We start from the raw sequence: 22,431 nt of genomic DNA on the forward strand, positions 1-22,431 counted from the left end.
TCACACTGCATGTCAAAGTTAAGCCTGGTTGCTCTGAGATGTCATGTGTATTAGATGTAATTTTTCACTGTTATTTTATTTACTTCATGGCCTACAGTTTTCTGTCTCTACCAAAGTCTCTTATCTTCAGCCTCCCTTGTTCATTTATTGTCTTTGGATATGTGTTTGGTTATAATCAATGTCAGAACCAATTCAATTTTTGTGCATTCACCTTAGCAAAGAAAAAGTACAGTAATAGGATTGAACTTGGATGGAATGGAGATCACATGGAGAGTACATATGAGGTGATTTGTCATCCAGATACTGATATCCAGGTTGTACTGGACAAAATAGGGCCATCCTCAGGTATCATGGTTCCTTGTCCTCAGGTCTGCTCCTCTGACACTCGCCCCAAAGCCTAATTACTTAATGGCCATCTCTATGGCCATGTTCAGTCACATTATCAGGCCTCAATTAACATTCCTTCTCTCCAGGCGGGTGTTTCCTGCGGCCCACCTGAGTCTGCCAGGGAGTGGGGTACAATAGGCGGCGAGACACCACAGGACAAACGAGCCTCTTGTTCCGGCGGTTTCAACGTGCTGTGATGTGTCTGGCCGCAGCCACAGGGCAAACATACAGATGACTGATAGGGTGGTTCAGATTTCCTGCTGTAGAGCCGGGTGACAGAACAAACGCTCTTATTCCTCCAGGCTTTGTCTGGCTGTAATTGTTTTGTTCTTTTTGTCTTTTCAATTTGTGGACGGCCACAGAAGCAGCTGAGGTAGGACCACCTAGGGTCATCGTGGAGATCAAGTGTCAGGGAGACACAATCTGCCACCCGTTAAAGTGAGAGGTCAGAAACACACAGACCAAGGTGCCAGCTGCTCAAGAGTTTTTTTTAATGCCCAGACCAGGGTGCCCAGGGTGTTGGCAGTGATTTTACCATGATGACAAAATACTGTTATTTTAGCAATATTCAATACATATGACAGAACAGCAGTGTACAATTTCTCAAGTAGAATAATCCAAAACATATATAATATGTGGAGGGTGTGGTTGTATTCACAAATGTCATAATCTGCCCTGTTTGTGTTGGAGGTGGGTGGGGTCACCCTTGTGACCCCCTGCCATACTGTGTGTATGTTGGGTATTAGGAGTGTAAAGAACGGAGGGAAATGGAAATAAAAGGGCATGGGCATGTAATGTATTGATTGGAGGGGGTTTAAGTAGTCCGGAATAAAGAAGTAGGGCCTATGAGAGCTGTCAATCTTGACTACAGGCTTGACTTCCCCTTTTTAAACTAGGTTTATACTAATTATAGCACATATGGTCCCAGACCTGTATAGGGGTCCAAAAACTGACTTCTAAAAAAGGTTTAGAGTACAGATGAGCCAAAGGCAGTGCCAGATTTCCACCTCAGCAGAAAGGGACAAAGCTAAATGAATGGACTAATGGTTCGATTCTGCCGGCGCTATAAGTCACTCTGAAACCAGCAAGCAAATATCGTAGTGCCTGGATGAGGAGAGCCAGGAAAGCAGTATAGCAGGATTTCATGCTAAAGTACAACCAAAACCCGCTGTCCAAAGGGCAGTTAGGCAACACAAGCCTCTCTGGGGACAGACTGTCAAATCTGATTTTGGTAAAGAGGCGATCTGGGATCATAGTCCCCAACGCATAAATGACCCTGCATAAAGAGAGCCTTGTGCAGGGTCATGATCACATTGGGACAATAACAGGACAACATGAAGGTTAGGAAATGTTATTACTGATTATTGTAGCATACCCACACAAACAAAATTGTTGTTTCTTTTCAGTTACAGAACGAAAAACCCACAATGGTCACTGACAAAATTTTCATTTTTTGATTTTCAGTAAATTGTTGTGTTTTAGTTTGTCAGTCTCAGTTGTGGGTATTATCTTTAGTGAAGACCACCGCGGCCTCCCCAAACGAGCAGGAGTTGTCACCAGGGTGCGAAAAGTTCAGTAAATACCCTGAGGTGGCATGAAGGGAAAGCAGTACAGTGGATGACCACTGTACTCCTTGGACAAGGCATAAACATCAAAGGGAAATCTGATTAGTCTGGGAGTTAGTTTGGGAGTCAAATGCAGAGTATAAAAAGAGTTCCTCTTGAAGGCTGCGCTCTCTTCTTTTCCTCCTCCATCAGGGGCTCGCCCGCTCGCTCTCTCTTTCTCTAGCTTTCTTTTTTCTTTTCATTTTTGCATACAATATAATATCTCTGCAATAGTAATAAATTAGAAATAGTTCCTGTAACTTGTGACATGCCTCTGTATGTCCACGTGTCCACGTAACATCAGATGAGTTCAAATACATTGCTAATAATTAATGTCAGATTAACAAGGTCAACGAAATTCTTTTCAGATGTTTTTTACAGTACCAACAATTCTATCCATGTGTATATCCATTATATTCATAGTGTATATCCATAATTATTGATATACAAACTAGGCATGCACCAATTGCACATTTAGCATTAATCATGATTAATTTGTCAGACTAAGTCTTATTACAATTTTGCACATTTAAAACTATGACAGAGACAAATCGGGGAGTGATGAGATCATCTTAGTAATAAAACACATGGCAGACTATTACGATAAATAAATTTCATTCTTAATAATGAAAATTCTTTCAATATTTTTTCCATGTAGCCTCAACTATCTGACATATTAGCATGCCAGATTAGGAATAATCACCATCTTCACTGATCATTCCAAGCATGAAGAAGGGGTTAAATGAGCAAATTGGTTTGATGCTGTCAGGACGCATCTGAGCTAAACTTCCACTCAACCAATAACCACTACAGGAATTACCAGCACTGGCTACAGCCTGACAGAGCAGAAAGGCTTTAATGAGCAATACAGAGGGGGGTGGGAGGGGAGGGGAGTGAAAGTGAAAGCAGTGGGGCTGGAGAGGAAAAATGAAAGCGAGAACACTGCAGCCACGAGATGAAGGAGCCACCTCGGTCTCTGTTCCGCCTTCATTAGTGACTGGCAGAGTCCCGCGGCTACGGCTGTGAAGAGCTGCATCATCTGTTCCTGTCACAGCATCTCAATCTCCTGCTTTCACCGTCACACAATCACACACACACACACACACACACACACACACACACACTCCTACGAACGCAGTGCGTTGTCTGATGTCACGTTAAAATCAGAACTACATCCAAGGACACAGATCGCCTTGAGGGTGAAAACAACTTGGGCTTCCAAATGAGTCATTACACAAAAAAAATGGAAAAAGGATCCTTTTAGAGAAGCTTCCAATAATAGCCCAACCATGCAGAAACTTTTGACATGAGCGCATTTAGGTGGAAAACAGAGTCCTGACTGAAGACAGGGTGAAGATGTCTGTTTGACAACACAGGGACAATTTAGATGACACAAGGACGCCATCTTGATAACATTTTCCATCCCCCGTCCCTTAACTTGTTTCAGATGAACCACCACAATGGGGTGCAGTGCTGGTCATCAAAACTATGAATGAACACATGTGGAGTTATGTACTTAACAAAAATTGGAGACCTGGCCTCCACAGTCACCGGACCTGAACCCAATCCAGATGGTTTGGGGTGAGCTGGACCGCAGAGTGAAGGCAAACGGACCAACAAGTGCTAAACACCTCTGGGAACTCCTTCAAGACTGTTGGGAAAACCATTTCAGGTGACGACCTCTTGAAGCTCATCGAGAGAATGCCAAGAGTGTGCAAAGCAGTAATCAGAGCAAAGGGCGGCTATTTTGAGAATATAAATATAAAAAAGTTCTCAGTTATTTCACCTTTTTTGTTAAGTACATAACTCCACATGTGCTCATTCATAGTTTTGATGCCTTCAGTGAGAATCTACCAATGTAAATGGTCAATAAAATAAAGAAAGCACATTGAATGAGAAGGTGTGTCCAAACGTGTTGCCTGTAATGTACCTCTACGTAACTTTGACGGTAAACATGGAGAACTTGTCTCTGCCTCATAGCTGATCATGTTACAGAGGATCCAGCTGATGTTATGAGGTGTTCACCACTGGGAGGAAAATCTAATTTAAATCTATTAGCATATGAGATAAGCTCATACAGGGATGTCCTGGGTGATTATCCCCAAAATAATTGGGCATTAAAAAAGCAACATTAGGGTAGGTAGATGATATATGGTTGAAGATTTCAGCCACACAATATCATGCCATGAACAAGCCTTTTATCCTCATAGACCACAGGGGCATCAGTGGGTCAATCCATGTCAGAATTCAACATGATTTCAGATGTTCATTAGGACTCAGGACTTTAACATGTTGTTGGCATAACAGCCAGCGGGGGTGTGAGGTTTCGGCAGGGCAGGCGATGGCTGAGGTGTGAGTTCACAGTGCCAGCTCTCATCTGTGTCCATTCCGCCAAGACAGACCACCATCACAGCTCCCCTATTAAGACCCCAAAAAGACGCCTGGGAGTCTACAGGTGGCCTTTAGACTGGGCTGATATTCATAGGTATTTGCACTGGACAGGAGATTAGGTAGCATGGGGGGGTGGTGGTCTTTATTCTCCTGTTTAACAATAAAGTGGAGTGTCATTTGCACAAAAAAAAATATGTTCAGCATAGTTTTCCTCCCATTGAAAGTTTCTGCAGTGTTCAAATCGGGCTAAATCACCCTCAAGTTAAGCACCGCCCATTTACTGAGTGCAGGTTTTTAATGAATGTGCTGCTTTACATCAAAACTGACTCCACTGACTGTTTTCATGAATTCAGTCTCAGCATCTGGCATCTTGAGGTGCTTTATGTTTTATGCACCATAAGTCTGATCCATGAACGTTTTGTTAGTTTAGAACAGTTTTGCATGTCCTACTTATCAAACTACCTGCTTCATTGAAAAGCCAAGCACCGTGTTAAGCGTTTTATGTTATCTTTGTGAGAGATGTGCAACATTTTTGCAGAAATAAAGGCATAAATAAAAGATCTGGAATTAAAACCAGGGCAAACTCATTCAAAATAAACACTAAAAGATAAAAAAAATACCTGAATTTTGATAGGCCATGAGAAGTTGCTGACGTAGACGTAGAAGGTGATATTTGGGTTGCTGCGAAAGCTGAATTTCTCGGAGGAGAAGCTGTCTCTGTATTCTTTAATGTTGGTCTTGGACACAATGGGGACCTCTTCACCGGAGATGGTTCCAGCTGCATAATGTAACAAAAGGAGTAGGAATGGGATTTCAAATCATGGCTTTTGATCAGAAAAAAACAATTGTTATTTCTGAGGCAATCAAGGTGCACTCTTCACACAGTTTCAGTTGTTCATGGTTGCCGGTGACCTCAGACATTTTACCGCGAGTTGATATTGAATCATTCTCCAGTATTGGTCAATTCAATAAGAATATTTCCATAGAAAAATTGCTATGATGTTAGAATTACACTAAAGGTTTCGCACTGTTTTATCCGCACCGCTGTGAGAGAGATTGTCCACATCACATTCAGCGCTAGCATACTCCCTAACGCAGCAGCAAAGGTAAATTACAGATTTGTTAAAAAAATTGCATCGCAATTCATTTTTATCTCAACCGGTTTCAATGCCTACTTACTTTTATGCCGAAACATGGTCCCTAGAAAACAGTAAACTCAAAATGTAAAATAAGCATTATCCTATCTGAGAATAGGCAGCAGCAGGTCATGCTGTTCTAAGTACTACATTTCCTCATGTTGAATTGCAAATGATGAGAATAATCTCTGCTCTGAGCATTAAAAAGGACAATTTAATGAAGAATTGCGCAGCCAGAAGGCATTAACTTTCTGGGCCGAGAAGGTAGCCCAGACGTGGGAGGTATTTAATGAAGGTGTCAAGGTGAAACCATGTAGGTACACCATACCTGAACCAACCAGAAGTTCTGGCTGATAACGAGAGTTTGTTAAATCCATTCAAGGTATTATACATGTTGTCATGTTCTTAACCATGTTTAAGGGTAGAAAAAAGTTTACATTTCAAGCAGGCATAGAGTTTTTTTTTACAAGACCAAATCCATTTAAGATACAAAGCAAACACAGACAACAGCCTTGGTGGACTTCAAAAAACTCTCCACAAAAGAGTAATTTTGTCTCATTTATCAGCCTTTAAAAATAAATTAAAAAGAAGAAGGAGGAGAAAAAAAATACAGCTTTATTTTAATTCCTCAGCCAGCGCAGCAGTCCCGCACATTGCCATTCCAAGGCACGGCTATGAAACAAAAGCCTGAAAATGACAACCGGAGCAGTGCTACGTGTGCATCTTTATCTTAATTAAAATCACCCTGCTGGCGAAGACGCCTCCGCTTTGGAATTCAGAGCCACAGCACGGACACTCGTCAAGAGCCCTTCTCTGGGGAGTGGATCTTTTAAAGCAGCGAGGGACGTGGCACCAAATATTAAACGCGCTGCCCAAAAAGGTCAAGGTTGAGAAGAGGGGTGCGGGGTTAACCCATTTAAGCCAGAGAAAATGTCAGTGCCAAAAAGCTCAGTGCCAAACAGCTCAGAGAAGGTATCCTGGGTGACTTCTTTACATGAAGGAACACACAAAGGACACTTACGCCATTGGCATACAAACAAAAAGAACAACGTAAAAAACATAGCTCTGCTCTTGGGTTGTTGGTTTGCAGAGGTTTCTGAATCTACGGTGGCCATCTTATCAGATGAAGAAGCTGCTAAACTATTGAATGGATTTGTAGTCGAGAAGTTGAGAAGAAGCACGCACATAAATTTACATTTTATGGCATCTATCAGACACCTTTATCCAGAGTGGCTTACAATCAGTAGTTACAAGGACAGTTTCCCTGGAGACACTCAGGGTTAAATGTCTTGGGACACAATGGTAGTAAGTGGGGTTTGAACCTGGGTTCATAGGAGAGTGTTTTACCCACTAGGCTACTACCACCACTCTTACACTCTTATGTGTACTGTTCTACACATTTACTCTGTTTAAAATATGTAGTACAGGCTTAGGATGTCTAGAAGCTGAATGAACAATTTACCTGTTGACCCAACAGACCATGTGATGTTGAGGTTGAAGTTGTTGGAGGCGTTGATTGACATGTCCAAGTTCTTATTGGTCTAAAATTGAGAAGAAAAAAAGGTTTCTGAGAGAACAGCTCCACTTGACAAGAGTGTTAGTGTGACTTGACCCACCTGCTCAGGCTGGGCCATGAAGTTGATGGCGGTATAGTGGTGGTCATCTTCCTGCAGCAGGCTGAAGGTGAACTGGTAGTCAATCAGCAGGTTGTCTGTCAAAAAAAAATGTCATTTAATTAAACTCCTTTCTATTCTATTCACTTCAATGTAGAGTAACCTGTAGAGTTTCAATTAAAGTTAGTTCTAACAGAGATATAATTAAGACACTATTGCAATTTTCAGAGGGCAGTTTTAATGAAGGATAACAGAAAGAAAGTGGAGCACATACACTGGATTAAGACAAAAAGATACAAACTGAAGTGCTGATGTGAGTCACTTTGTCACCCCGTTCACACTGAAAGAGACCGTCCCTCCCCAGCAGTGCGTCACCGCAACCGTGCAATTAGCGAGCGCATCCGCACTTTACTTACGCAAATTAGTCTCTTACGGGCTGGAATTTCTGAAGTGAGTCAGTACTCAAAGTCTTTCAGAAGAGTGTCCTCCTCGCGAGAAAACAAAGCCTCCCCCCTCCTCATCCTAGAGTCATCCTGCTGTTCAACTGGTGCTGATGAGTCATTACCTACCTGGACAACCTTAAAGACCATAGAGCCATCTGTTTTACAAGCACGTGGAGATGAGTGCTCACGGCTTCTACTGATCAAGTGAGTAATTGGGAAGCGAGGGAAAAAACAACTAAATTGCGTGACTAATTGACTTGCGCCTCACTTGGTCTCCAATTAAAAGCAGTCGAAACCCATTGAGCAGATGGTATAAACTTGACAAGACCTGCCCTTTTTTAACCAACAGATGGACAATGGTTAATCAGCTGATGAATAACTGCATTATACCAGAGGCTGTGCAACACCAGGGTGCATTTACCAGAAGTGCAGAATTTACCAGGTATAGTTGAATCATGCAATTGAATGGGTCCAACAATGTCAGTAGCAATCAAACACCCATTCGATAATTATTAAATGGTGAAGATTTCATTTAATGACTTCTGCAAGACCTCAGGGGCAATGTTGTTCTTCCAGTAAAGTATATTTGACGTATTGTATTACAATGAAATATATTTTAATCTCAGAAAGCATATACTTTTTGTGCAGTAATATGGACTTTTTGCACAAAAGCTGTACAGATTTCACAATCAGTAAGAAACCAAAGGCAAGAAAATGTTCCTTAATACATTGGATGAGATGGTAGGCCTATTAGGATGATGACAGTCAGCAGTTGTGGACATATTTGTTTAAGAGATAGATTAGCACCCTGTCAACATTTTAGTGTCACAAATAAAATGAATACTTAGGGTATTAATAGGGTAATAATAGCCTAGAGGGTAACACACTCGCCTATGAACCAGAAGACCCGGGTTCGAATCCCACTTACTACCATTGTGTCCCTGAGCAAGACACTTAACCCTAAGTTGCTCCAGGGAGACTGTCCCTGTAACTACTGATTGTAAGTCGCTCTGGATAAGGGCGTCTGATAAATGCTGTAAATGTAAATGTAAATGTACTTATTTAAAATTGTATCCATTTATTAGGTTGTTATTTTACTGTAGCCATGCCGTGCTAACTGTGGAAAAAAAAAGTATAAATAACTATGCATGTGCATGCAAATGTTGTTAAATGGTTGAGCAGGGGACATGAATGAATAACATCACAACAGGAGGGTTATTTCTGAATCCATGAGTAGGCGGAGTTATAGGCTGAACAACACAATGCTTACCTTTCAACAGGAGAATCCATAATCGCACATAATGAATGATATATTATTTAATGTATTTATTGTCATGTAATGAGAAATGCTGACATGTAATGTGTGCTTGAAATGCCTGGGGAAATTAAATTGATTGTGGCTATTACAAGTAATTGTAGGCGTCAGACAAACAGCAAAATGTTGATCTTATAAGTTACTTCAAAAATTTAGTGATGTGCTTTGTAATTTCTTGTTAAAATCTTTTCCATGTTTTTTTCCATAATTGAAGTTGAGTATTACAAGTGATTATTTTCTTCGAAGGCTCAGCATTTGTGGTGTCACTTGTCAAGTAGCAATGCATAAGTCTGACATCACATCATACTCTTCCTCGCTCCAGGCCATGTGAATCATGGCGAGTCCTGCTGTGGGTGTGGTGAAGTGTGACACGGCGTGGATGACATAACTTGCTGGTGTTATCTCGGCTGTCCATGACAAAGCCTGGAACTGACTAGCACCTAAGTTTCATCAATGAGGACGGCTCCACTACAAGCAGCTGAAACCCAGTTCCCAACTAGGTTTCCATTAGCAGCCCTCCTGATGCAGCAGATCCAAGCTCAGCGCTCTAAAAGGATCTATTAATATAAATCTCTCAGATCTTGGGTGGATTCCCAGAGCCGATGCCAAAACTCTTGAGACGCTGGGACTGTTGACAGCAATAAAATCTCTAAAAACTTTTCCCTGTCTCTGGATGTGGGTGTGTGACACTAATTAACTGCATCACTCAATCACTGCTTTCAAAAGCACGGCCCAGAGGAATGTCTCTGGCTGTAGCAGTCAGTGCAAACAAGCCACAGTCCACGGTCACGTGATCAGAGCCTGAACACTCGTACCGCACTCAACTAATCAGACTAATTGAAGCTGCGCTTTACGAGGCGCACGGAGCACTTTTCCAAAGGAATGGACTCAGGACTAATGGCTTCATTGATAAGCATTGTTTTAATGTGGATAGATGAGAACCGGGGGGGCTGCTGCGCTGGTAGAGTTGGGATTTGGGCTGAGGGGGTAGTTGGAAAACAACCATGGTGCTCGTCACACAGGGGCTGCACAACACTGACCAGTTGGCCACAAAAACACAACACACACCAGTGCCAGAATCCCTTACTCAACCCACCACTGACTTTTGACTTAAACCTCAGGCTATTTCAGAGTCGCCAATGCACCTAGTGTGCATGCCCTTGAGCAGTGGGATGAAACCTGAGAACCTGGAAGAACCCATGAACGTGGCAGGTGTGAGCCCACACTTTTAACACAAGGCTTTATCTGGTCTTCTGCCAGAATTTGAATACCATATCATCTGTGTAAAATGAAATTACGCCATTAAACCCCCCCCCACAAACCTGTAGAGTGAAAGCTGAGGAGACAGCAAACACATGTGTAAATTGCTTATAAGCTGAGGATACGGAAAGGCCACTCAGTACTGCACCTACCTTAAAAAAAAACGTCTAATTTTAGTCTAAAAACTGCAGTGGCCATAAAATCCACAGGGATTTAAGGGTTCTTTGTGGCTGTACACGGTAAAATTGTTTTTTTTTTTTTAAAAAGCATCTCTGACAGAGGTTGCTGTATACTCACAGTAACAAGTTCCCCTCAGAGGGTTGCCAAGGTAACGGTTCTCTGAATCACACCTGCAACATGAAGCAGAGGAGGCACGTATCAGACACAGCGCGATTAAAGAGCGACAGATGTAGGGTGGCGTGTGCCAGTGGCCTCACTGGCTTCGCAGCAACTTGTCGCCCCACCAAAAGCCCCGCATCTCCTGAACTGTTTGCAGCAATGAACATGATCAAATCAACATACTGTGCATGCAGCCATTATATAAATGCCAACACCAGACGAAAGGCCTAAAAGCCTAAAAGGAAACGGCAGCGTCGATAATTCCTCTGCTCGATTATGACCTTTACTGGTAGATAAGAAAATTGCAAGACCGGAAAGAGTGTTCTTTAAATGCATCTAGAAAAGCAGTCTTGGAAAAGTATTGATTTCAAGCTTTAAGAAAATCACTTTTTGGGGAACAAAATGTTTTTAGCTGACATGCAAGTTTTAAAAATGTATCAAAAAATCTTTAGCATCATTACAGAAATTGGCAAAAAATGTGAAATATGAATAGTAGTAAGCTTGCTGAGGCAATATTTTTTTCTAATGCAGAACATGTAGGATATAATAACCAAGCTGGCCGCTGTTACAAATACAAACTAAATGTGGCCAAAACAAAAATGATCTGAGGTAAATAGCAGCACCACAAGGTGCTGTCCCCAAGCTATAAGCTCCAAACTATGTAACCACATTGCACGACCCAAGTAGGTTTGAAATTGCGGTCATAGTTACGCATGTATGATATCTAAGGTGCACTGTGAGCGGCATTGGCCTAAAAAAAAAAATTATAGTCTAGTATCTGGCAACATATCATCATGTGCACATCATGCAGCCCTGATATCATGTAAGACACACACACATATCCACACATCTCACCCCAAGGCACAGATCCTGCTGTTTTCCCCCAAAAACTCCATTTGTCAAAATCTGTGCTTATATTAACCCCTGGACTGATTAAGGTCCACATCGTATTGGCCCCAATCTGAAGTGTTTGTGTATGAATTGGATGTGGTTAGTGATGGACGTGTGACATTGCGGACAGGCATGCTTGTTTGCGTCGAGATCGGTTTTCCTGCAGACCCCATCAGGACTGCCACATCCATTTACCCTTGATACAATCGCTGCTCGCTGCCTCCAAGCATCTCAATCTCTCGCTCGTTTCACACAAAACAAACATACGTACACACACACACACACACACACACAGCTCTATGTACTCTAATCTTCTCTAATTTTATTTTTCTTCTTCCCCGTCCCTCACGGACGCTGTGCCCGTTGCCCTACGTGTCATATTGTCACCTCTCTCCCACATGTTTCTGCGAATTGGATGAGGATCCCTGACATCAGCTCCATACCGTCTTTATCTAACGCAATGCTGTGCTCCATCTGATCTACTGCTATCAGTCCATTCAGCAATGTGCTGACACTGTGGCGTGTAAAATTCACAGATTTTCTGTCTGTTAAAATGTAAACATTCATATGCGAGTGATCTATATTTCATTTATTACATATCTAAAGCCCTAACAGGCAATATGGCTATGTTGACACACACACACAAACACACAGGTAACTCAATGTAGAAAGCATATACTCTATACACACACTACCACACTAAATAAGTTCCAAGACTCCATTTCAGCCATATGTTAATTTAATCCAACCTAAGAGCAGGTCGTGAGCTCTCTCTCTATTTTAAACACACAAGACACTTAATCCAATCTAGACTACTTCATAACCACACCTTCCCACACACGCACACACACAGTGCAAACAGTATGGGCAGTTCTCATTTCTGCTGCATCGGTTCCAACCACGCCTGCGGTCAGATGCAAGACGGAGTGACGGGGCGCGAAATCCAAGGTTAAAAGGGCACCGCACTGACACAACCTCGGCGAACACACCGCACCATGCACAACATTTACATTTACAGCTGTAAATGCACAAAGTCGGTCTGAGCAAGTGGCCTCGTTAGGGCCTCGTGTTGGCTGCTCTGTAATGGACGCTCCGTCACAGGAGGAGAGCGGGCGGAGGAATAAAGTGCTTCTGTTTCCGACCGCCGTCTTTCTGCTCCGCCTCTATAAAGGCACCGTGCACATAAACACGCACACCGTTTAAAACTGAAAACGGAGTCATGCAACACACAAACAGTAAACAAAGATGAGTCAAACTCCCACTCACAACAAGTGCAGGCATTTTCTCGCATACACACAAAAGGTAGCCCAAGGTTTTTAGGAAGAAAGCCTTTTTAAGGCATTATGGTGCTGGGGTAGGGGGCGGGGGTGGAGGAGGCAGGCGGGAGAATGAAAGGGGCACTTTGGCTGAGCTGCCACCGTTGTAGACCAGCGGGGTCTTCTGATGGAGGACGAATATTTAAGTGACACTCGGCCTTCAACAGAAAGCAGCCCGTCTCCATTAGACCTAATAACAGAAGAGCTTTTCATTTCTGCTTACACGTCAGTGTTGCTTTTAACACACACAAACACACACACAGCGGTCTCCTAGTGCTCACTATCTCACACACTCACACACAATATGCTGTGCTAGCAGAGCCAGGAAATGACATCATAAGTCAATGTGACGAGTGTGGGCGAGATTTTGTAATTTGGAGGAAGAGTAGGAAAGGATGGGGTGGTGTGAGAGAAAATGTCCAGAAAGGTTGTTGGGGCGACTCACAGTTGGCATTGGTCCCCTTTGATCCCCTTGGTGGTGCAGAAACACTTGCCTGTCAGCACCTGGCACATGTTGGCGTGGCCATTACACCTGCAGGCTGGAAGAAAAATAAAAATAATCAATCAATGATAAAAAAATCATGATAAAAAAGTAACAATGCAGCTGTGCTTTGTGCATTTTACGATGAATATAAAGATAGATTTATGCTATTCAATACTATGCCATAAAAAACTATTCCTTTCTTGAGTTTATTAGAATTTCTAGGCTGACGTGGTCAATTTCTGTCCTCTACTCTCAGCACAGTTAATTTATAAATTCAAAAGGGCACAACATGAGCAGACACAATCCTGAGCAAAAACGTCAATTTCAGCTTTCACTCAAAAATCCCAAGTGACGTAATGGCTAAGTTCAACACAGAGTCCCAAAAGGCAGGAACAGAACGAACACAAACGGGATGATGAATTTATAAAAAGAGCAGGAGAGAGGGCGAGGGAGTGAGCGGCCAAAGATGACGAGGAGGAGGAGCGGGGTTACGATGAGGGAAAGTTAACCTGCCCCGCGGCACATGCTCCCATGATGCAAATCGAAATAGCAAAATAGGGCTGCATTAGCGCCACGAACATGTGACCTTCACCTCGCCGGCCCAGAAGGGCTCAGGGAATAAAACGAGAGCCGTGGGCCCATGTGCACCCGTCCACCCCCGTCCAGCGCAAATAACGTTACGTAACAGCTTCACATGGAGGAGTGATGGCCTACAGAGCACGTCGGCCGTTCACTTTCACTCCAGAATATTCTTAAATCCGTTCTCTCACAGCGGACTGGTAATGAACTCTTTTTTTATCAAATGAAACTATTGTCTTTGAATATTTATTTGCTATTTAGTTTTGAGGAACAGTCAATACATAAGAACTATGTTATCAATATGATGAAGTGCCCTGCACCACAAGAGGGAAATTGATCATTCTACTGGAGCTGAGATGAAATTCAGCCGCTTCTGTAAGAACCGGGAACCATTTCATCGGCCGGATGAGTGTCAGTGAGGTCATGGGCAGGACCAGCGCCGCCCCCAGCATTGGTGTGGAGGGACCTGGTTGCCAACGAGGGAGTCTGAGTTGCGGCATGTTTGTATTTTCCGCTGCTGCCTGCTGGGAGAAATCCAAACCTCTCTCTCTCTCTCTCTCTCCTTACGTCCTTTTCTCGCTCATCCTTCGGCTGAGACCGGTTCGCATTTCAAAGCCGCTCTCTGGCCGACGCACACGGTTAAAAATGCTTTTGTGTGCAGGCCAGGGAGGAGCAGGGGGTAGCCTGGGTAACCGAAATCCGTGTTTATTCAGCAGCAGCGGAGCTGATTTTTCCCACGTGAAATACCCCAAAATGGATATAGATCACTGGCCAAAATAAATTCAGCAATGGCCACTATATATTCCGACTTGTAAAAACTGCCATTTAGTGGCACTTGAATTATACAAAAATTCTGGCAATTAAAGTGTACATTTAACAGCATAGAGGACAATGGACAAGGGACTAGCAGACAAATCAGTTCTGCAGGGTGTGTGTATCCGCAGACCTGAAAATGAAGATTGTTGAGGGAACGTAAGCCGCCGTGTGTGTAATAGGCCACTGCCCTTGGTTTTTATTAAAAAAAGCAACAGGTGATCCACAATGAGCAATGAAGTACCAGCATGAAAAACTACTCAGATTGGACAAGCTGGACTCCCCCTATTGAGTCTTTGGCACTTTTTACTTGTATACCAAAGGGAAAACCTGTCTGTTCTTAGCTGATGATTAAATGCAGGGGGGAGCTGAAGAGACACTGAGATGAGAGAGAAATAGAGACAAAAGATAAAGAAAAGGGGATGTTACATCTGCATTTTGCCAAATCCTGAATTATTTGCCTGTTGGCATCATTATCAATGCAAAGGTCCACGTTACAACACTGCCCTCAGTTGGCCACTGGCACATATAACACTCACCCTGGCACTTCCCGCCATTGGTGGGGTCTCCGTGGTAACCTGCCATGCACGTGTCACACTGCGAGCCGGTGGTGAGATTTCGGCACTGTTCACACACGCTGCCGTTCACACACGTACTGTGGCCATTGCATTGGCAGGCTGGAAACGCAAGAGACAAAAGGGTTAACGCACTCTAAAGCCACAAATAGAAAATATATTCAATGTGATGTGGCTGCACAACTGAATCATTTCACAAAAAATCACCATGGTGAATAATTACCACCATTTATGCACTCATTGGCCTACAAATGAGAAAAGTCGTTGCTTTCTTTTTTTCCTGACAGGAGGTATCACAAAATGAAAGACAAGTTGTAAATGGAAACCAAAAAGAATTTGCAACTTCTTCATAAATGTCAGAATTTTTCACAAGGGCACTGAACCTCTGGTGAGAAATATAGGACTACACCCAATCAGGAGCATCATACCTTTTTAGGAAAGAAGCCGAACAGACTGCTACAACACTTATGGGGTGGTAGTAGCCTAGTGGGTAACACACTCGTCTACAAACCAGAAGACCCAGGTTCAAATCCCACTTACTACCATTGTGTCCCTGAGCAAGACACTTAACCCTAAGTTGCTCCAGGGGGGGGACTGTCCCTGTAACTACTGATTGTAAGTTGCTCTGATAAATGCTGTAAATATATTGAATAAATATTTATCAGAGTGATTTCTGATCAGTAGTTACAGGGACAGTCACCCTGGAGACACTCAGGGTTAAGTGTCTGGCTCAGGGACACGATGGTAGTTTGTATGGACTTTTCCAGTGTCTTACCCACTAGGCTATCTACCCCCCACCATGTTGTGATCGGTTTAACTGAGAACTAGAAGAGGATAGATGGACAGGCGTTTTCTCTCACCAGGGCACTGGATGAAGGCCCACTCGTAACCCTGGTCCCTGGGGCAGAGGCCCGGCTCCAGCACCATGTCCTGGCCCGCCGTGAGCCCCAGGCCTTGCCCCTGGGCCTGGTTGAGTTTGGCGGGGCTCCTCATGGGTCCGCGGAATGAGCCCTCCATGCACTGCCCCCGGCCTGTGTTGCTGGGGTCGCCGCACCAGCCGCACTCGGGCTGCTCCAAGCACTTATTGCAGGTCCTCAACCCCGAGCAGTTCTGAGCTGTGGGAGCGAGAAAGGCAGAGGCATTTTTTTCTATTCAGTCCAGATTTCTCACATGCTCCAGCAAAGAATGAAGCATCACATTCGAATCGACCAACTAATCCATCTCCTCATACAGCAAGCATCAAATTTCAAACAAAGATTGTAAAGAAACACATTGTGCATAAAAGGTACACACAACACACACAGCTTCTGCTGAGACTGCTTTGAATGTTGAATTATAAAACACTATCATCATTTGACTCCATCATTGGAGCTGCCACTCCACTTCACGCCAATCACGCCCACTGCCCTCCCCACCTAATAACATTTGGAGCAGCATGGCAGAGAGGTAAAGATAAGCAAACGCACTAAACACACGGGCAGACATGCGAAAAAGAAAGCCACCACATTATTTTACCAATATTTAGTTCAGTGCTAGGACATCCTTGAAAGTAGAGGTGGGCTGCTAGAAACTTTTCATTTTAAAATGCAATTTTACAAATTCCCCAAATCTGGCAACATTGCCTCACCAAACAACATCCACAGCTGCAACATGCATAAGGTTCATCAGACCCTCTTACACAAGTCAAAGCACAGTCTTATAGAACATATAATTTTAATATAATATATTGCAACTAAATAGAAAAAATTGTTGAGAACCAAAGCACTAAGCTTCACTAATCAGTGACACCGATAAAGATCCAAATAATGCCAATCAATAGTGCCAGTTCACTGTCCATGTAGTGCCAATAGTGCCAGTTTGTTAACTGTCCATTAACAAAATTTCAGTAGTGTTGAGGACATTTCACTGGTCCTCTCAAACAAGGATTTAAGATTATGGGTTAAAAAGTCATATTACAGAGTAGTTATACACCTGTACAACCTGCTAAAGTTATTAAAAGGTCCCATCAGACAGAACAAAAAAATCAAGAGTGTGTGAATTAAAGAATTAGCCATTTTTCTACTAATTTTTCGACGAGTGCATGCATGAGGGAAAATCTTTTAGCAGTTTTGATGAACACCTCCTTTCTGGATGAAAGAAAAACAAAGAAAAAAATGACACCTTCCATCTGCTGATGGAGAATTTTAATTTGTTTCCATCATCGCAAACATAATTGCAGTGGCATTTTCTTCTGAGTGAGGCTGTCAGGCCGAATGGCAGGACAGGAACGGAGAATGCGAATCATATTTAAGGGTGATTTTTAAAAAAATTCAATAAAAATAAAGATATACAATAATACACGCTTTTACTGTCGTGCCTTGTGAGACATCAGAATTGCAGTTGTACCATTAATCTGTCACAGATCAACCTGTGATCAGACCCGAGGTGTTCCTAAAGCATCAACATCCAGACGCATCACGTGTGTGCCTGATATACAGTAAATACATACATACGCACAGCCCATATTCAGGAGAGACGATGAAGGGTACCATCGTTCTCGTGTCTCACAGAGGACATTTAAAGTCTAAGCCGCTGTGAAAGGCACTGATGGCTTATAGATTTCCCAGCCTGCCCCAGGCGCAGCAGCACTCAGGAGCAGAAAACGCAGACACAACTCGCTTTATTTCCCAAAATGATACAATAAGGAGGCAGCTGAGGGGGGGTGAGACGGAAAAGCACGTGACGGGGGGGGGGGATGCAGCTGTCCCAACGCAGACGGCACTTGGTATTCGTAACGAGGCTGCGCTGCTGCTGCGAGGAGAGAGGGAATCGGAGGCGGCGATCAACGCCAGATTCGAGCCCAATCCATCAACGTCAGGTGTAGGAACTGCAGCGCTGAGTTACGCTGACTCTCCACGTCCTTATTAAGCAGCTACTGCTGCAACATACTCATTGAGCTCATTAATAAAATCGTCAGTCTCTCTATCCACACACACACACACACATGCAAGCAAACAAAGACATAAAAATGTTAAAGCAATAAATGTGTATTTAGGTTTGAGTTAAATCTTTTGGTCTTGTGAGAACCAGCAAAACTAAAAAAAAATGACATTTGATACCCAGGTTGGAATAAACCCACTGTGCTGAACTGTGCGCTGGGATAATATTTCTTTAATTAGCAGCTCTCATGGGTCTGTCAACCTGACAAAAACTGTGTGTGGAGAGAATCAGTGGTCTGTTGACAGAATTGGGCAGAAGGCTGACATCCTATCAGTCTGAATCATTAGGGAACGGAAGATGTCAGCAATAACACTGCAGAAACGCTGCGAGCAGCAGGGCAAAAACATTTTGTGAAGAAGTCAGTGGAAATTACTCAAACGTTTTACAGGTTACGAGCGAAGGGGTGCGCCATCGGCTCTAACACTGGAAAAAAAACAAACCCTGATTTAATATTTCATTTTGATTCTTTATAAACAGCCTTTAATAGCTGTCACAGGAAACAACCAGATATTACTTTCACTGGCTACAGTGATAAGCATAACCATATACTGTTTAAGCTTAAATTAAGTGTGTAGGATTTTCAGATGTAAAAATATTTGCTATGATGTGATGAAACACATTTTTGAATGTTTAAAAAAAGGAGGCACTACTGTTCACAACCATACAAGTTCAAGAAATGACAGCTGCATGGTAATGGGGACAGCAGCAAACGCACATTTTTACACAGTGATGAAATTAAAATTTCTTTATTTCTTTACCTGGCTTGAATATGGGGTTATTAAGTGTGGTATTGTGTAAAGGAAAGGAGAAAAAAAAAAAAAAACACTTTATTCAGACACATTTCACTATAAGTTTAGCTATCTATTAATTCTAAGTGATTGCTATGGTATTTACCTGCCTCATAATAATTTTGCTTTTATTATGCTTTTTCTGGTTCTAATCCAATAAAAATATTGAAGAAAAAAATAAATCCCAACAGTAACAAGATGATATTTATGTTATTGATGCAGGTATGGGAAAGCAAATGTAAAGTAACAGTAAGGCATTACAACGTAAATGCTACGTTGTGTAGCTCATGCGTTGAGCTCATGCCAAACGCAGCATGAATCTCCATGAGTAAATTACACACACCCACACACAACACTCTCAGACACATATACACATGTGCATCCAATCTTTTTACTGCACACTCACCCACACACTCGCTGGTCTGCCACTCCAGGCACTGTCCGTAGGGAAAGGAGATGACGTAGGCGTTGGAGTCCACGCAGCGCTTGGTGCTGGCGCACCACATGCACTCCATGGTCTGGCTGGTACAGTTGGCACAGCTGGTGCGCAGCGCGCATGGTTTCTTACAGGAGCGGGCGCTCTGGTTGGGGCTCACTGCAGGGGGTAATGGAATGGACATGAGATGCATAGAACCAAGATCAAGAATGTCTCTAGAACATGTTGCCACTGAGCAAAGGGTGCTAGTAGCCTAGTGGGTAACACACTTGCCTATGAACCATAAGACCCAGGTTCAAACCCCACTTACTACCATTGTGTCCCTGAGCAAGATCCTTAACCCTAAATTGCTCCGGGAGGGTGGGACTGTCCTTGTAACTACTGATTGTAAGTCGCTCTGGATAAGAGCGTTGGATAAATGCTGTAAATGTAAATGTAATGTACCATCCCCCAACACTGCTCCCCAGGCGCCTGTCATGGCTGCCTACTGCCCACTCTGTTAAAAACAGAGGACACATTTTGTAGTGTCACCGTGTGCTGTGTTTCACAATGACAATCACTTTCACTTTCATCTACAGATCCAGATCACATTTCAAGATCCTCCAGAGGTTTATCATTGTTTATGTTAAAGACGGGTGGAGCATGAGGTGTAAGTGTGGGGGGTGGTGGTTCTCACCAACAGGTTTCTCGCAGATGAGGCCATCTGTAGGGCCATTGCAGGCATTGGCTTTGAGGCCGGTGGCCTGCGCCAGCTCCAGGTAGGCGCAGAAACCCGAATCGCTGGGTTCCCCCGGCAACCACTGCAGGGACGCGTTGGTGAAGGGCGACATATTCTCCCACGCCCAATACGACACATTAATCTTTCGGAGACCCACCCAGGGGGACAGCTTCTGCAGAGCCAAAAACACAGAACCGGGGTCGGTGAAAGGCTTCTGGGTGAACCAAGAGAAGGTGATACAGGCTCAGGATGTATAAATCCCAGTAGAAAAGCTTGAAACAAAAAATGGCACTTCATTGTTTTGCAGCCATATAGAGTGAGTAATTCATTTATTTGGAATAACTACGGTTTTTCTATAATTATCAGCATTTGGGGCAGTGGTGGCCTAGCGGTTAAGGAAGCGGTCCTGTAATCAGAACGTTGCCGGTTCGAATCCCAATCCGAAAGCACTTCCTTGTGTGAACCATGTGCTGTTCTGTGTATGACAATCACTTCACTTTCACTTTTGTTTGTTTGGGGACAATCGTGTAGTTTCATACATATTATCCACAGACAGACATATTAACACACCTGCTGATATTTCTGCAGCTCCTCCAGAACAAAGTCCACCTGACTGGCTTTTGTGAGGGAGGCGATGTTCCCACCCAGGTTCTTGCAGTCATGCTGGGCGTTGTCGTAGCTTTTCGTGCTCGAGTTGATCTGCATGCAGACGTCCCCCACATGGCTCCACCCGTCCCCACACAGCTGAGCTGTAGAGAAAGAAACCAAGTCATGTCGGCAACTTTTGATGTGATGCACAAAGTGGTCCTTTTAATTGGGTATCTGAGGAAAACACCATTCACATCTGATTCAAATGGTTTTTATTCTCAGAAAGTGTTGCCAGTGGCACTGAATTTCACAGGAGTGCAAACAAGTTTAATGCTAACACAATGGTCTAAATAGGACACAAATCTGAAAAAACAAAGTTTTTAGTAAATTTACAAGAACATTTTGTCATATTTTACCTTGATACAGCTGGATAAAAAAAGCAAAATAATTCAAACCATGAAATCAGATAATGATTTAAAAGGGAAAAAAGCTGAGGATGCCTTCTTCGAAATTCCATCAAAACCTTCAGAAAATTTCGGAACAAAGCCTGACTCAGGTCTAAATTTCAAATTCAGCTGAGGTGCCATTTTCTAAAATTGAAAATGTTTTACCTGACCTATATAAGTCCCCAACGACCCAGAATTCTGTGTGTGTGCGAGAGAGACTCCATCATGAGCATCAAAAATAGATCAGACTTCAAGGCTTGAGTACCCAAAATCCTGCTGGTGTTGTGATTCATAAAGCGCAATAATATATGGGATGCTGGCTCTCAGTCAGAAATCACGCAGCAGCAGGTGTGCAACACAAGACACAAGTTTTCGATTTTTTGGACAGGAAAGTGAGTTTGTTGCAAGTAATTGCAATATGCCAATGCAAAATATGTGCAAATTATGGAGGTGAAAAAATAGTAATGTATTTTGCATAGAGGTGCCAAAAGAAAATGAAATTCTTTTCATTTCAGCATGCTTTCTTCACGTTATACAGTGGAAAACCTTGTATGTTGCATTTTCCACATCATTGTGCCCTGTAACGCAAAGTCCTGTCTGGAATTCTAGACGGCAGTGCAAAAAATTCTGTCATCGGCCCAACAACAACACTGCAACAATGATGAATCAGAGACGTAAACTCATTTAATCAGAGCCAGTTAGAATATGTAATTTCCCCCACCACAAACACAGCAGAGAAGAAAAAACACACACGCACACTCCATCTTTCTTCCTCTGCCAAATTATGAGTTGCTGCCAAATGAAATCACTAATTGAATTAGTAATGTAATTAGAGACAGGCAATAGAGACTGCAATTGTAGCGCTGTGAGAAAATGCATTAGCCATTAGAGCATCGCTGACTGTGAAAAGGATATCAGTAGCAATGATGTCGTTTTAATGCAACGACAGCGTGCTAATTTAAATAAATATTCTGCGCCCCACCTAGTTCATGGCAACGCTGCAAATGTACAGCAAAATGTTGAAGCAATGAACAAGTCTCAATGACATGAGGTCATGAGCTCGGGGGAGCACCTCACCGGTCAGGACGTGGCACTCCTGCTGCTGGATGTCCCACTGGCAGTTTCTGTTGAGTGAGCAGCTCTTGCAGTTGACAAGCTTGGTACAGATCTGCGCGACCCTCACGGTGCACTGGGTGAAGTTCTTCACAGACTTGGAGGAAAGTTGAACAACAGTTACTACCCATATTTTTACCGATTGGACTGAGTGTGCATGTGAGGAAAAAAAAAAATTAAGAATTCCCTATAGAATCAATTAGCGTAGGAGAGGGAA

The 22,431-nt window shown here is 43.1% G+C and overlaps 1 protein-coding gene across 1 annotated transcript in view; it reads right to left on the bottom strand.

Moving 5' to 3' along the window:
• atrnl1b (attractin-like 1b) overlaps window positions 1–22,431 on the bottom strand; it is a 78,613-nt gene that overhangs the window by 36,161 nt on the left and 20,021 nt on the right. The window contains exons 14-24 of the mRNA XM_028988762.1: window positions 22,179–22,311; window positions 20,638–20,816; window positions 20,026–20,239; window positions 19,320–19,508; window positions 16,007–16,261; window positions 15,111–15,248; window positions 13,141–13,234; window positions 10,447–10,499; window positions 7,135–7,229; window positions 6,981–7,059; window positions 5,003–5,160 (exon numbers count right to left, since the gene is read on the bottom strand). Of these exons, the coding sequence (XP_028844595.1) occupies window positions 5,003–5,160; window positions 6,981–7,059; window positions 7,135–7,229; window positions 10,447–10,499; window positions 13,141–13,234; window positions 15,111–15,248; window positions 16,007–16,261; window positions 19,320–19,508; window positions 20,026–20,239; window positions 20,638–20,816; window positions 22,179–22,311 (1,587 nt within the window). The remainder of the gene's footprint in view (window positions 1–5,002; window positions 5,161–6,980; window positions 7,060–7,134; window positions 7,230–10,446; window positions 10,500–13,140; window positions 13,235–15,110; window positions 15,249–16,006; window positions 16,262–19,319; window positions 19,509–20,025; window positions 20,240–20,637; window positions 20,817–22,178; window positions 22,312–22,431) is intronic.

This window comes from Denticeps clupeoides, chromosome 8, assembly GCF_900700375.1.
Source record: "Denticeps clupeoides chromosome 8, fDenClu1.1, whole genome shotgun sequence".
Taxonomy (NCBI): Eukaryota; Metazoa; Chordata; class Actinopteri; order Clupeiformes; family Denticipitidae; genus Denticeps; species Denticeps clupeoides.